The following is a 15,526-nucleotide window of genomic DNA, read 5'->3' as shown; positions in this document are numbered from 1 at the left end:
GTTATTTCTTTACTTCAAAAGCGGCCATAAATTTTGCACTTTCCTTAATAGAGAATAACATAGTTGAACAACTCCGCAAGTCCAAAGGCTACTACAAAAGTTACAACAACTTACTCTCATTGTATTCTTTTACCCAAATTTTTGACACCTGCAATCATCGAAATTGAGGCTTCGCTTCTTATGCAGCACATGAGAATGGCCAGCGGCGAGGACTTGTCCGTGAATAACCTTGTATTCCACCCCTTTCAAATCTCCCAAAGTGATCAACAGAAGCACATACGCCGTGGCTTTACGACTACCGCACGAATCATGCACCACATGAGTCCACCAATTTTTCACCTTGTCAATTCTGAACCAAGTGTTATAGCCTGACGGAGAATTCCAGGAAGTTGTAGATACGAAAAAGGGTTTTCCCCCGCTTTATATTATAAAGCACGAACCACAACAACAAAGTATCCGATACAAATGCACACCATACACCCAAGGTAAGATACATGAATGCCGGGCATCAACTCATAACCACAATGACTACAAAGCACCTAGAAGATGAGCAAAACGAATCTGCTTAGAGCCGACGGAGAACACCACCATGACAAGCGGTCGTCCGGGAGGATGGGAAACGGACATGTCGGACCGAGGACCTCAAGACGGTGCATCCAGGAAGGGCATGACCACGAACGTCGCCACCGTCCGACCTGCGAATCGAGTTTTCACGCGGAGTAAGATGGAAGGGGTAGAAGCACCACGACGGAGCCTGCAAGAAGGACACGAAGTCCACGGACACCATCACCGTCGACCAGTACACAAACTGGGTAGGTGATGTATCCCGGTGCTTCACCTCTTCCGCCGCCTCGGTCTGTCAACACCCGCAGCCATGCCGCCCAAGTGGCCATGGTTGCCTGCCCGCATCCGAGCCGCGCAGCCCGCCCACGACCAACGCACGGCTCTCACTGACAGGGTCGCCGCCCCGGTCATGAGACAACCCTGTAGCAACCAAAAGCCATGGCTTTGCTCAGGTCTGTAACCCCAACCACCTCCAGAATTGTCGGCGGCCAGCCTGCCTCGGGAAGGGCCGCAACCATACATCGATCGGGGGAAGGGGAAGGTGGAGAAGTGACCCATGGCCACGACCGATGCCTTGCCGGCTCCAGCTGCCCCCTCCCCTCCCGAAACCGAGTTCCACCCCCGTGTCGAAGGCCCAGGGCACCGGGAGGCATTGGCTCCGCCAGACGCCGAAGAGGGAGGGTGCCCGAGCTGTCGCCGCCGCCGCCCAGAGACGCCACAAGGGGGACCGCCCAAGCTGAGCGCCGCCACCCAGCCGCGAGGGGCCGACTAGGAGGGATTAGCTCACCACCACCGCCGTCGCGCCGCCCCCACCAGAGACCATGGCGAGAGGCCGGCCGCGACCCGGTCAGCCACAACCCGCGGCGCCGGACGTGACACCGAGGCGCTGCCAGAACGCCGCCGCCGACGCCACACCAGCCCACACCACCGCCATGCCATCCGCCGCCCGACGCCACGCCACCATCGCCGGCTTGCTCCGGGGCGCCGCCGCGCCGCCACGCCTGACACCGAGCGCTGCGCCCTGCCCGTGAGATCGGATCCGTGCCAACCCCCACGCGCGGGGGATGAGAAGGCCCCGCCGTTGCTGGCAACGACCGGACTTTGCCCGGCCGCGCCCTTTGGCGATGGCGAGGGAGGAGAGGGGAGGCGGATGGGTGTTCGGCGGCGGAAACTTGGGGCCCTCCCTGGCGCCACGCGGGTGGCGGCGGGGGAGGGAGGGACGGAACCCTGGTGTCCCGTAACACCGAGGGCTCTGCCGGGTAGTGATCAGCGTCTACTTAATTACAAGCATGAACTCTTAAAAACAATTGGGTCGATACATCACGACTAAAGACGCCGAATATAAATAGGCAAAGAGAATAAATTCCGATTAGAAACATAATGCTGCCGATGCTTGTAGAATAATTGACTGCTCTACGCTCCTGCTCGACGTCATCAATATTAACCACCAATTGATGTAAAATCTCACTTGTACTTCCTCCTCCCAGGTTTCATGTTGCATGGCCGATGTATGATGGGTATCCAATTGAAATCGGATTAATTGTTTTAGGAAAAACACATAGGTGCTGCGGGAGCTTCCAAAATAATGAATGGGTTTAACAGCCAGTAAACTGTTTCTAAGATAGGTTTCGATTCAAATGAAATCTCCACAGAAGATACAAAATACAAGAGGAAGTTATCAAAGAAAAACGTGAACTTAAAAGAATAAAAAGAAAAACAGTAGAATAGGAATGTCATAGTCTCTTCGTGAGGTACATGGAGATGCACGTAAAAGTCTAGCTCAGAAATAAAACAAAGGACGCCGATAACGCCCACACGTATGGTGTTAAGGAGTCTGACCACACGTTTTGTATGGTGTCTAAAAAGATCAGTCCACACGCTTACATATGGGCAAAATAAGTAATGCCCACACGCCTCGTTTTTTCCTCCCGGTCCCTCTCACGCGCCTATGTGTGGTCAAAATAGATAACGGCCACACGCCCATACGTCAGGCCTCCTACCTCATGGTCCCGCACGCCCCGCGTGGCAGTCACCACGCGCCCCGCGGTTGCCATGGTGCGGACCCTCTTCCATGTTCGTTTAAGTGCAGTTGCCATGCGCTGAACTACAGTTGTCATGGTTGCTCAACTGCAGTTCCCATCTGAGGTCAAGTGCCAGATGCCATTTTTGACAACTGCAGCTATTGCCATGTATGGTCTAGTTTACTATAATTGCCATGATTTGAAAACTTTAGGGGTTGCCACCTACTAACAGTACGCAGTTGCCATGTATGGTCTAGTTTACTACAGTTGCTATGAGTTGAAAACTTTAGGAGTTGCCACCTACTAACACTAGGCAGTTGCCGTGTAGCGCTACAAAGAGACATGGCAAAATAACTTGTCCGGGTAAAGAGAGAGTTGCCATCTGCTTACAAGCACACCAGGGTAGTTGCCATGTACCCTGCAAAACACATGGCAACTGACATGTTCGGATAAAAGAGAGAGTTGCCATCTGTTTACAAGCACACTAGGGCTGTTGCCATGTACCCTGCAAAACACATGGCAACTGGTAGCTTTGGGTGTGGGAGAGGAGGCGGTCGTGTGGGGGAACTGATAAATGTCCATACACCAGCCCCTGTGCGTGAGTGAAAACTGACGGGTGGGCGAACTGCTAGACACCCACACACCGGTCCTTCCGTGTGATGAAAATGGACGTGTGGGCGACCGGATAAATGACCGCACACTAGCCTAGTCCTACATGACACCACAAACATGCCAAGATTCGTGCAACCACAAACGGACGTGGATGCACGCGTGTCGGCAAGATGCAAACGCCCACACGTATGGGCGTTAGTATCTCCGAAAACAAAAGCATTTTTGTGCTTTGTGTTTAGATTAAGCGTGTTCTGAATCAGCAACCAGTGGTCTCATGTTCTAACCTTCGTCTTGCAATTTGTTTTGCTGCTATTCCTTGTCTCTCGTGTATTGGCATGTGGGTCCCACTGTACATTGACGTGGCACTATGCTGGGCTGCTATTCCTTCTTTCTTTTGTAGTACTAACAAATACTTGAAGGTAAAAAATGAAAATAATAATGTCGCTTGCGTATAGACTGAAATTTTTATTAATAGTAATTAATAATCCAGTAACTAGGAAAGTAATAAAGTGTAAATGGAAATTTTACCTATACGGACGCACATGCTAATGACGTCCACCCTGGACGCTATTTTGGATAGCATCCATTCACCATCTGGTTGGGTCCAGCCTGCATCCATCTTGTGCCTGTCGCCCACCTTCATCTACTCTCCTACCACGGCCCGCCCTAGCCTCCGGCAAATCCCCGCCGCCCACCTTGCTCGGACCGCCTCCGCCTCCGCCTCGTCCCCCACCTCCTTACGACCGGCTCGGCCTCCGCCTCGTCCCCCGCCTCCTCACGACCGCCCCTCCCTTCGGCTCATCCCCGACGCCCACATCCTCACGGCTGGCTCCGACCTCCTCTTGTCCAAAGGGGGTGGGAGGAGGACGCCACTGTGGCGGCATCAGCAAGTTGGCCGGAGGTGTTCGTCCCTCTCCCTTATCTCCATTGCTTCTCTGTACGCCGTCCCTATCATTGTTGGATCTTCCCAGGGTGCTACACTGTAATTTGTCAGTCATAGAAGGTACGCATTGTGCTATTCCCCAATTAAACAACAGTACTCCGGCCACGCATTCTACTAGCCCCTAATTAGTGATTACAGTGTCGATGCTTTCAAATTAAACTGTACCAGGAGCAAATGCTTTCAAATTACTTCTGACTAAGGATTTACTACTTGTCTCTTATTCTGTCTAATAGATTCATATGAAGTAACATTTATGAAATAATATAAATTAGTTCCTTGTCTTTCATAAAAGGTATTGTGCATCGAACCAAAATATTATAAATTTCGGAACTGTTACGAAATAACATAGTACTTGAGCAGCTGAGCATAATTGATTCCTCTGCTATTTTCTTGTAGCTTTACTGATTACACTGACTGTGTAGGCATAGCTGAAAACATTGGATTGTTTGAGTTTTATTTATCAGTGTAGTATTGTGAAGAATAAATTCAATTGATTGCTTTGATCTTTCACGTCAACATCTTACTCATTGCTTTTATGCCGCAACAGGGTCTTAAAATGGATACACATGGATGTTTCAGTGATTTGCTATGGATGCCTCACAGCCAACACAAAATATCCAAAACTTGGGAAAATGTGAGTATCCTTTAAATTCGCATGTCATCTATTAGACTTAGCGACTAACTAAAGACTAATTGTTGTGTGTATTGATGCAGCCTAACATTTGCTTGAATGTACGGTGTCATCGTGTTGGCATCCCATTTGACCCCCTATGTACATCAGCTTTAGAGAATCTTGGTTTTTATCAGATTCACTACCCGAAGCAGACTTTTTGGTGACGGCCAGGCACCATCGTGACGGGCCCGATGCCTCCTTCAGGAACGTGGGCACGTTCCTGACGTGGACGGTCCGCCGAGAGGAAAGATGGCAACGTTCCTGACGCTCTTCACGATAGCCTTCAGGAAATAGAATAACCTTCAGGAACGAGGTGGCACGTTCGTGTCGGGGCCCAATCCACGTCGCGAATCAGATACGCACCTTCAGGAACGTGTACCTGGCCGTCAGGAAGACACGTTCGCGGGATGCGCTGATATTTTCGCTCGGGAGGCGCTGATTTTTTCGTTTGGGAGAGAAAAGCGCGCGGATATCGGATATTTTCGTCGGATATTTTCGCGTGGCTGTGGTCACGTGTGGAGCGCTTGGTCAAAATCCCTAAAACAGGGTCCGGTCTTCCCCCATCGGTCTGCTCCTCCCACTCCCACGACCAGCGCCGCCGCTTGCCCCCGTGTCCGCCGTCCAGTTCTGATCCGCCGACTCCCTCCCCATCGAGCACCGCCCACATCGCCGTTGAGCACCGACTCCACGCCTCCAGCACAGCCTCCCTCCCCATCTAGCGCGGCCCCCATCGCCGGCGACTTCCAGATCCGCCTCCCTGGCCGGCGAACTTCCAGATCCACCTCCGTCGCCGTGTGGAGGTGGCTCCCTCCCCGACCAGTGAGTGCCCGTCTTCTCCTCCCCCCTCCCCATCTATTGCTGTTCCAAATAATTTACATGTGCTGCAGCAATATGTTCATTGTTTAGTACACTCTTCTTGAGATTAAAACAATGATGTTTTGTTGTTCTTCTGAAAGGATTGAGTGCAACAGCCATGGGGTATTATAGTCGCCATCTGTCTAGGTAGTGTGCTGCGCAATTTTAAGTTTGTGCATACATTAAATCGGGTTGTTCCTCAATTGGTCTCATTGATGAGTTGTGATACATATCTGTATGCGTGTCAATACCTGCAAGCTGTAGGTTATGTCCCCTGTTCAGGAAGGTGCAGTTTACGTATGCATGCTTTATTGTTTTCTCTTCATTGAAGGTCTTACAAAATCAGGAAGTTGTAGCGCTACAAAGGCCAAGTTTGAGAAGTGACATTGCCACACCACAACCCTCTCGATCAAGAAGTCCAATCCAGGCATGTTGGTAAGTTCCACTCATGGAAAGTTTGTTGAAAGAGCATGTTTTCATATGTAGGAAAGAAAGTATGGGCCTGCAGCAGCAACAAACTTGAACACTACAATTATTGTTAATCTGAAATTAAAGCGACATGCTATGTCCATGGTTTCAGAAGAACCCACCACAAAGCATCTTCAAGACGCACATCCAGTATATTGGAAGGAACGTCATCTCGGTCTTCAAAGTTATGTTCCTGGTACTTCTTCATAGTTGCAGTCTGCACTTGGCACCAAGAAAAGACCTTTTCATTTGTTTGGTGACTAATAGCATGTGTGTCATGAGCTGGAGTTTACCTTTGTGTTTGAAAACTTGTATACATATATTACAGTTTTGCCTTTCACCATTGTTCATTGAAATATGCTATATTCTTTTCCATTGTAGGTGAATTGATCCTTCCCAGCCCAAGAGGATGCCGGTACTCCGCTGGCAGATCCTTCCCATGCTGAAGGCCATGTTCATGCTACTCATCTGGATGAGCATGGTTCTACCCCAAGACAGGATATATACCATTTGTTGCACTACAGTTGGTATATAGCAAGATGGATAAGAAATACCCAAGAGCTTCTTCCTTTTCAAGATTAGAAGATGGAAGATAGTGATACAGTAAGTTGTTGTTATGATCCCCAATTCCTCTATGCACAAACTTGACAATGGTTGTGATCATGTTACTTCTATGGTTAGCAAAGTAAACTGCAGCTGAATTATACAAGTAGAGCAATGTAGTATAGTGCATGTAAGATTGTGGTGTCATCAAAACAGGGATGCATCAAACTAGTTCATGTGTTAATAATTTATGATATGAAACAATCTATTTAATCAGTGCCTGTGTATTTCAATTAGTGGTTGCTGCTTGCTTATGTGCTGCTCTGTTTCTTTCTGTGTAAATGTGGTGCTAGTTCTGTCCTTGTAGTGTAGTGCCAGTGCAGTGCACAACTGCATATATATGTCTTTTACACATGTTTGCTCTGACTGTGCTATAGGTCTTGTTGATGATTTGCACATAAACCTAACTGTTTGTCGCACTATAGATGCTATATAGCAAGCTGGAATGGTTTCGAATGTGCATGGTATTGACATTTTATTCATGTATTAAAATATTTGACAACCTCAACAAGTAGAGGAGCAAGTTCAAGTACGAAAGGTGCATGGTCTTGGCTTTCAGTTTGGATTGGATTATAAACATTTATTTTATTTCCTTTTCTTCCTTGTACGTTATGTTCCTGTTAGCTCTTCATAAGTGCAGCCTACACTTAGCTTTAATAAAAGACTTCTTCACTTGCTTGGTGGATAACAACATGTGTGTGTCGTGAACTGAAGTTTCCTTTTGGTTTGTAAACTTGTTCATGCTGCCCAAGTGTTTGTGTATTTCAGTTAGTGGTTGCTGCCTTCTTAAGTGACTGTGTACTGCAACCATGTAGTCAGTATAACTTAGTTCATGATTTAAGTTGTCATACAAAATTAAATATGTTCTCTGTACATGTTAGCTTATAATTTTAGGAAATGATTCACTATGACTGGTGAGATCCATTTATAGATCATTTAGAGTTTCTAATTTCTATTCCAGTCAGTTTTCATTAATGTGTTCTTGCGACAAAAAAACATTGTCTTAAACTCTTAATATTATATCTAAGGACTGCATTTATGAGTATGTCTCCAGTTATTCTAATTTCCTTCATGAATACAGCTTCTGAGAAGAAATCGTTCCAGGTACTGGGCGTAGTGGTGATGGAGACATAGACTTGTAAGACCCTTGGGTGGGCGAACGCCCTTGAGCACCTCCACTTGAACTTCTGGTGAGCAAGTCTGTAAGGAACCACCCCAGGACAGTTCCAGTCATATTAGTCTTTTCTTATCAGCTAGCTTTGCATCGTCTGCTTCCTTCTTGTTTTTGACATATTCAAGATGATGAATTTTCAGATTACCTTGCAGCTTGTTTAGGCTCCCCAACTGTTTTAGCTCATGCCCATGTTTTGTCCTTACTTGAGATACAGCAAGTTCTTGTAGTAATGTTAAACTACCGATGTTCGGAACTTGCATTGCAAAGCTATAAATATGACGCTTACTGCTAGTTTTCTACATGTAGTGCTAGTTCTGTACATGCAGTTTAGTGCTTGTCATACTTAGATTTTTCCTATGAAGTGATGATTTTTTTTGCTACCACGTAAAGTTGTGAAGGTGGTTGGTCATGACAAATTTTCATTTGCCATGAAAACTATGGGTATAGGGCATTGGATGGCAATCATTTAATTTTTCTTGCCTTTTTTTAATTATGTTCATGTTACATTTAATTGCAGCCTATACTTGGCAATAAGAAAAGTCATGAGCTGTAGTTTACCTTTTGGTTTGAAAGCTTGTACATATCACAGTTTTGCCTTTCACCGTTGTTCATTAAAATCTCCTATATTTTTCTATTGTATAGGTGAATGGAACATTCCAAGCCCAAGGGAATGCACTCCATTAACAGAATCTTCCCATGATGGAAGACCATCCTCATGCTACTCATGTGGATGAGCATAGTTCTACTCCAACATTTAGAAATTCCAGTAGTATAATTAGTTGTTAATATTGTGAAATAGGGTGCAGGTAGGCTTTCTTTGTCAATTGCTTCTCTTGGCAATTTAGGAATCAACCAGTATGCGTGTTTCGTATTTGGTGACACCTCCTGTTAAGTTAAGGCTCCATGAATCATGACTTGGATATGAATATGTAGATCTTGTGAATAACGAGATTTAAATAAATTGGATGGGTACATTGTGACCTAGGAATTGGATGTGATTTTAAACCGGGTTATATGATCTTTGTGTATGCATGAATGTGAAATGATTTGGCATGTGGCTGTGAATATATATACCGCTTTCCAATAATATTTTTATTTGCTCTTGGTTCATTCCTGAGGACCGTTTTAATTCTTTCCTGACGAAGCCAGCCGTCATGGATATGTAGAGCTCATTCCTGAAGGTATGGTCCTGAGTGCCACTAGCTGTCAGGAAACAGAACATGTTCCCGACGGCCAGTTTTCTGACGGTATCTCCTGACGGTACGGCCGTCAGGAATATGAATTTGGGTGGCTCCAGGCACTGGTCAGGAAAACGCCGTCAGGAAAATCTATTCGTGACGGGTACCGTCAGGAACGGCTATCTTTCCTGACAAGCTGTTGCTGACGGGAGTTCCCTGACGGTGGGGTATCATTCCTGACAAAATCGGTTCGTTCCTGACGGATTTTGGCCGTCAGGAAAAAGTCAGTTTGGGGTAGTGATTGCTAAGATGAGGAAAATCAATGTCGACAAATATTTGATATCGGCATTGGTGGAGCGTTGGAGGCCCGAGACAAACAGTTTTCACCTACCTGTAGGAGAAATGACCATTACGTTGCAAGATGTCAGTTGTTTGTGGGGGTTGCCTATTGTCGGTGTCAAAACCGGCGGATCTCGGGTGGGGGGTTCCGAACTGTGCGTCTAGGCTGGATGGTAACAGAAGACGAGGGACACAATGTTTTACTCAGGTTCGGGCCCTCTTGATGGAGGTAAAACCCTACGTCCTGCTTGATTAATATTGATGATATGGGTAGTACAAGAGTAGATCTACCACGAGATCAAGGAGGCTAAACCCTAAAAGCTAGCCTATGGTATGATTGTTGTATGATGAAGTTGTCCTACGGACTAAAACCCTCTGGTTTATATAGACACCGGAGAGGGTTAGGGTTACACAAAGTCGGTTACAATGGTAGGAGATCTTGAATATTCGCATCGCCAAGCTTGCCTTCCACGCCAAGGAAAGTCCCATCCGGACACGGGACGGAGTCTTCAATCTTGTATCTTCATAGTCCTGGAGTTCGGCTGAAGATATGGTCCGGCTACCCGAACACCCCCTAATCCAGGACTCCCTCAGTAGCCCCTGAACCAGGCTTCAATGACGACGAGTCCGGCGCGCAGATTGTCTTCGGCATTGCAAGGCGGTTTCCTCCTCCAAATTCTTCATAAAAGTTTGTAAACACCAAGAGTAGTGTCCGGCTCTGCAAAATAAGCTTCCATGTATTGCCATAGAGAGAATAATATTAACACCAATCTAATCTGCTGACGTATTCCGCAGCGTGACATCACACTACGGCCAAGCCCTTATTCGAATCATTTTCACTTCTCCACCTCGGCGTGTTTTGCGAGGCGGTTTCCTTGGCACGTCTTGTTAAAGCGGAGATCGTGTCCCCTTTGTTTCGTTAATACGGACGTGGGTAACCCAACCGCGCCACTTATCACGGCGCTTGGGAGGCAAGCGAGTTTTACTAGGCTGGTGGTGACGCATAGTCGCATCCGCCCATATAAGGGGATAAGGATCCACCTTTTTACCTACGCCTTCTTCCTCCTTTGCCTATCCATCGTCTGCGCACCCGAGCTCCAGCGCCCAAGCCCGCACTTCCTACCTCAACCCTCTCCAACAATGACCGGAGCGGGAGGCAAGTGGATGGTCTCCTCCATCACGGAGGGCCATGTCAAAAGGTTAAGGAAGGCCGGATACTTGTCCAAAGACATCGCGCACCGGCTTCCTGAGGAGGGGCAGCTTCTCCCCACCCCAAGGCCCCATGAGAGGGTAGTATTTCTACCCCACTTCCTCCACGGACTGGGTTTTCCTCTCCACCCATTTGTCCGCGGGCTCATGTTCTACTATGGTCTAGATTTCCACGATCTGGCCCCAAACTTCATCCTCAATATCTCGGCGTTTATCGTCGTGTGCAAGGCTTTCCTCTGCATTCGCCCCCATTTTGGCCTCTGGCTCAAGACCTTCAACGTCAAGCCAAAGGTGGTGCGCGGCAACCAGGCGGAGTGCGGAGGTGCCATGGCGGGCAAAATTGCCAATGTCCTATGGCTCGAGGGCTCCTTTGTGGAGACCTTGAAGGGGTGACAATCAGGGTGGTTTTACATCACCGAGCCACGTGATCCGAAGTGGATCGCAGCCCCTGAATTCCGATCCGGACCCCCTACGCGGCTCACGTCCTGGAAGGAGACGAGCTTGTCGTGGGGCGACGAAGAAGAGTTGACCGGACTGCAAAAATGCATCCAGTCCCTGGTGAACAAGCAGCTCAAGCTTGTCAACGTAATCCAGGTCATGCTCGTCCGCCGGATCCTTCTATGTCAAGAACGGGACTTCAATTTGTGGGAGTTCAACCCGGCGCAGCACCGAACTCTAAGCAGGCTCTTCGACACGACGTATGAAGATGTCTGGAGGGGGCTAACCAAAGGCGCTGAGGCTCCCACATCCGCCTCCGAAGACCGTGGATTCAGCTCGCAGCGTCCTGCTGGCGAGGTAAGATATTTCCACCTTTTACAGGATGTTAAGTTTTTCATAGTTTGACTCTATGCGGGATCTAAACTCCCTCACCTTTGACAGGATTGGCGGGAGAAGTCCGGACAGATTAACTGTCCGGCTCCCTTTGCCCGAAGACCCAGCCCCTGCTCTCCTAGAGAAGCTGCTGGTTCCGGCACCTTATGTGGTGCCGGAGAAGAAGGCCAAGAATAAGAAGGCCACGGGGACTGGAAAGATTTCCCAGCATATGGTGGTGTCGGACTCGTCGTCCGACGAGTCCGAGACGCACTCCTCCCGTGAAGACGAGGAGGAGGAAGAAGAAACCTCTCCCCCTCCAGCGGGGGGAGGTAAGAAGAGGAAGGCCGCCCCAGTAGGGGATGCCGAGGGGTCCAAGAAGAGGAAAACCCCTCCGCAGGACTACGTCCCCGACGCCGTCCGGGAACGAAGAGGAGTGGCCGGACAGGGCCAAGCGTCCGGCGAGATCGTAAGTGTTCGGATACCAGAGTAACTCGTGATATTCCTTTTGTTGCACAGCTTTCCCTAATGTCGGATATAATCATGCAGTCCGCCCAAGGACGGGCTCGACGAGTCGTCGAGCGGCTCCCTGGATTCATCGGACGTGAATTCAGTTCCACCTGCTGCTTCCCCCTGTGCTGCGGATGACGCCGAAGTGGCGTCGCGACAAGCTCCAGGGCGAGAGGAGGTGGTCCAGGAGGAGCCGCGAGGCGACCTCCCGGACTCCAGGAGTGAAGGGGACAAGACCCCCCTGGGCTCCAAGTCCGGCTTTAAGCCGGACACTGCGCTGGAATCATCAACGGTTCCGGACTGCGGTAGGCGAACCCCTGCCAAGAGGAGCAAGCCTACTGAGCCGGCGTCCCCCGTCCAACCGGAGGCGCCGGACAATCTGCTGGAGGAGCTTAAGGGCGCCTCCATCGACGAGGAGCACCGTGCCATCATGAGTACGGTGGTACAGAAGGTTCGGTCCGCCAAAAGCGGACTGACTGAAGCTTGTGCTAGCCTTCTAACAGGCTTTGAGGTAAGTAAAAATATGTAAAAATATTACCGTATAGACAGTAGCCCCTGATGCTCAGTTTGGCGTTCGGAAAGAAAAGCCGAATAGATGATCTATTAAATATCGCAGGAGTCTAACTAAAAAGAAGTCAATATACGTATGCAGGCTTCGCTGCTGGCCACCGCCGCACCGACTGCGGAGGTGGGTGCCCTGAAGCAGGGCCTCGAGCGGACCGAGCAAGAGCTCGGCCTTGCCAAACGGCAGCTCGAGGAGAAAGAAGGTAAGAGATACCTTATAGAAAAAATGCCTATAGGAAGGCGCAATTGCAAAAAATGACAGGAGTATACTGCTTATTGTAGGGGCCACAACTGAGGTGGCGACCCTCAAGCAGACGCTCTCCGAGGCCGAGAAGAAAGCGGCCACAGAGCACGCCGAGCGGGAGAAATTTGAGGCGCAGGTCAGCGAGGTGCGGCAAGAGCTTCAGGTTCTCATGCAAAAACATGAGAGTTTGGAGCTCGACTCGAAGACGCGAGCGTCCGAGCTTGCTGCGGCCCTTAAAACTGCCAAATCTGCCAAGGCCGAAGCCCAGAAGGCCCTCCAGGAATTGGATGCGGTGAAAAAGATAGCGGCAGGTAAGGCATTATATATGCAAAGCAGACATATAAAAGTAAACTACTTGTTACTTACCCGAATCCGGAGCTCTCCAGGGGCATTCGCAGATCTTCCCTGCGGCGTATCCGATGCCGCCGCATTCTACCGAGACGAGGAAGGCATCTCGACGGAGAAGGTGTTCTGGTCTCAGTACGCTGAGGCCGGACACCCTGTGCCCTTGAGCGATCAGCTGAAGCAGCTGGTCGAGCTCCACAAGCCGGCCGAACAGACCCTGAAGGGCTTCACAGTTCGGCTGTGGCCTGGAGAGGCCCTGCCTGGGAGCTACTTTGGATTGGTGCGGCGACTGGTGGAGGCTTGTCCAAGGCTTGAGGTCATCAAGCGCTCCGTCTGCATCGAAGGTGCCCGTAGGGCCCTTGCCCGTGCAAAGGTGCACTGGGGTAAGCTGGACGGTGAGAAGCTTGTGAAGGACGGGCCACCGCTGGGGAAGGAGCATCGCAAGCCCGAGAACTATTACAAGGATGTTCTTGCTGGTGCCCGCCTTGTGGCGGATGAATGTACCAAGGATGTAATTTTTGAATGAACTCGCTCGTGTTATCCTGTGCGCTGAAAACTTGTTCATATGCGCTAAGCAATGCTTGAATTTAAAATATTACTTTCTGTGCGGCCGTTTATCAAAAAATTGAGAGATGGCCAGTCGTCGGATTCTTCCCCCATGCCACTAGTGCTGGGGTGTTCGGGATAAACCTGAGCGCTCTTTTTCCCATGATTGGGTCCGTCGAGGGAGGCGGTCAGCACAACGAACAAGGCAATCGGACTATAATGGTTGAACACTCTCACTTAGCCATAGAACTCTATAATTTTAAATTTCGGCGAAGCCCCTAGTATTCGGAAGACCGAGTTCGGGGCGCTATCCACGCCTTGGCCGGACAAAGCCGGTTCCTCGCTCGAAGCGGCATAAGCCTTTAAGGACTCGAAAAACCTCTCGAACAGCGACCGGTCTCTGGCCTCATCATGACAGTCAGTTTTAGCTTTCTCCACTGAGGTGCTCGGCCCAGCTCAACTGGGGCACAATCGCAGTGGTTCTCCTAGTGCTACCTTAGCCGATATAGCGGAACGTAAGGCACCAAAACAAAGGAGCCGGGCAAACCCAACTATTGACCCAAATCATGATTCGGAGCCAATGCATATAGTGCTATAAGTTCGGGGTGCCGCACTTGTGAAAGTGGATGGACTTCTCACGCCATATTGATGGGTACTGAAGCCCCTGGCGTATTTTGCCGTACCACAGTGTACGGATGCAGCATGTTATTAACAAACATATATATAAAAAGAGGGTAATGCAAGAAATAGACAAAAAGCTATGCATTGTTTATAGAAAGGCTACTATGAAAGCGGAACGATACAAATAGTGCGATAAGCAAAATAAATTGGACTATTTAACATGTCCTGGCCAGTGGCAGGCCGCGGAATTGTATTAAAAAACAGGTATACTGCTCGCAATAGAGACCACCTGGGAGTTCCATAATGCGGCGTAGCTTGTCTGCTTCCCTGGATCTTGCATCGTTTGTGCGGCAGTTGAATTGCCGAACGGGTCGTCCGAAGTATGGAGTCCTGAGAGTAAGAGAAAAAAAGAAGGAATCCGGCAGCCCCTGGTGCGGTTTAAGACGTATTTCGGGCGTGCCGTGATAGTGCCCCTTCCCCTGTGCCCATGGTATTTCAAGAGCGTAGTTATGTACGCGAAGCGCTGGTTTCGCTATATCGCGAGGGCTAGGGTTGGGGCCGCATTGCTACGCTAGCTCGGAACGTGCCAGGCGGTCTTGTTGTAGGGTACTCCGGGCGCGCTTGACAGTGTCCGGCTTTTTGAAGGCCGAACTGGAGAACTGCCTAGAGAGGCTGCTTTGTACTTCTGCCGCGAGCGCTGCCGTGTGCTCCTCCGTTCGGAGGGAGCGTTCAGTGTTCCCATTGACCGTGATTACTCCTCTAGGGCCTGGCATCTTGAGCTTGAGGTATGCATTGTTGGGTTTCGTAGTAATTTCAAAAAAATTCCTACGCACATGCAAGATCATGGTGATGCATAGCAACGAGAGGGGGAGAGTGTGATCTACGTACCCTTGTAGATCGACAACGGAAGAGTTAACTTGGTTGATGTAGTTGTACGTCTTCACGGCTCGACCGATCAAGCACCGAAACTACGGCACCTCCGAGTTCTAGCACACGTTCAGCTCGATGACGATCCCTGGACTCCGGTCCAGCAAAGTGTCGGGGAAGAGTTCCGTCAGCATAACGGCGTGGTGACGATCTTGATGTACTACCGTTGCAGCGCTTCGCCTAAGCACCGCTACAATATTATCGAGGACTATGGTGGAAGGGGGCACCGCACACGGCTAAGAATATGATCATGTGGATCAACTTGTGTTCCTAGGGGTGCCCCTTGCCTCCGTATATAAAGGCTCAAAGGGGGGGGAGGC

At 49.4% G+C, this 15,526-nt stretch overlaps 1 protein-coding gene, 1 long non-coding RNA gene, 1 other non-coding gene and 1 pseudogene across 7 annotated transcripts; 3 read left to right on the top strand and 1 right to left on the bottom strand.

Annotated features, from left to right (window-relative positions):
- Nucleotides 1-1,012: 1,012 nt before the first annotated feature.
- LOC147983265 (uncharacterized) lies at nucleotides 1,013-2,681 on the bottom strand (annotated as a pseudogene).
- A 1,126-nt stretch (nucleotides 2,682-3,807) lies between these two features.
- Nucleotides 3,808-4,945, top strand: LOC147983264 (uncharacterized). The gene is made up of 3 exons (XR_015615614.1): nucleotides 3,808-4,098; nucleotides 4,169-4,200; nucleotides 4,688-4,945. It is a non-coding gene; the product is annotated as an uncharacterized LOC147983264 (long non-coding RNA).
- Nucleotides 4,946-5,313: 368 nt separating this feature from the next.
- LOC125544844 (uncharacterized) lies at nucleotides 5,314-8,966 on the top strand. 5 transcript variants are annotated; one of them, XR_015615611.1, is made up of 6 exons: nucleotides 5,318-5,632; nucleotides 5,770-5,815; nucleotides 6,000-6,103; nucleotides 6,249-6,739; nucleotides 7,821-7,929; nucleotides 8,556-8,966. It is a non-coding gene; the product is annotated as an uncharacterized LOC125544844 (transcript). The 5 variants fall into 5 exon arrangements; XR_015615610.1 differs by having other exon boundaries at nucleotides 5,314-5,632; nucleotides 5,770-6,103; XR_015615612.1 differs by lacking the exon at nucleotides 5,770-5,815 and having other exon boundaries at nucleotides 5,319-5,632; nucleotides 7,844-7,929; nucleotides 8,556-8,935.
- A 3,632-nt stretch (nucleotides 8,967-12,598) lies between these two features.
- LOC147983263 (uncharacterized) lies at nucleotides 12,599-13,752 on the top strand. The gene is made up of 2 exons (XM_087539474.1): nucleotides 12,599-12,726; nucleotides 12,806-13,752. The coding sequence occupies exons 1-2, from the start codon at nucleotides 12,606-12,608 to the stop codon at nucleotides 13,636-13,638; spliced, it is 954 nt and encodes a 317-aa protein (XP_087395600.1). The 5' UTR covers nucleotides 12,599-12,605; the 3' UTR covers nucleotides 13,639-13,752.
- The last annotated feature ends 1,774 nt before the right edge of the window (nucleotides 13,753-15,526 follow it).

Source organism: Triticum urartu, chromosome 2A (genome assembly GCF_056163025.1).
Source record: "Triticum urartu cultivar PI428250 chromosome 2A, HENAU_Tu73, whole genome shotgun sequence".
Classification (NCBI taxonomy): Eukaryota; Viridiplantae; Streptophyta; class Magnoliopsida; order Poales; family Poaceae; genus Triticum; species Triticum urartu.
Note: the sequence above shows the minus strand (reverse complement) of the source record. Positions and strands in the feature narration are given on the sequence as shown.

What these genes read in the sequence shown, in the direction of transcription:
- LOC147983263 (XM_087539474.1), top strand. Translation starts at nt 12,606, where the DNA reads ATGCAGGCTTCGCTGCTGGCCACCGCCGCACCGACTGCGGAGGTGGGT. An exon ending in GCAGCTCGAGGAGAAAGAAG is followed by an intron (nt 12,727 to 12,805) that starts GTAAGAGATACC and finishes TGCTTATTGTAG; the next exon opens with GGGCCACAACTGAGGTGGCG.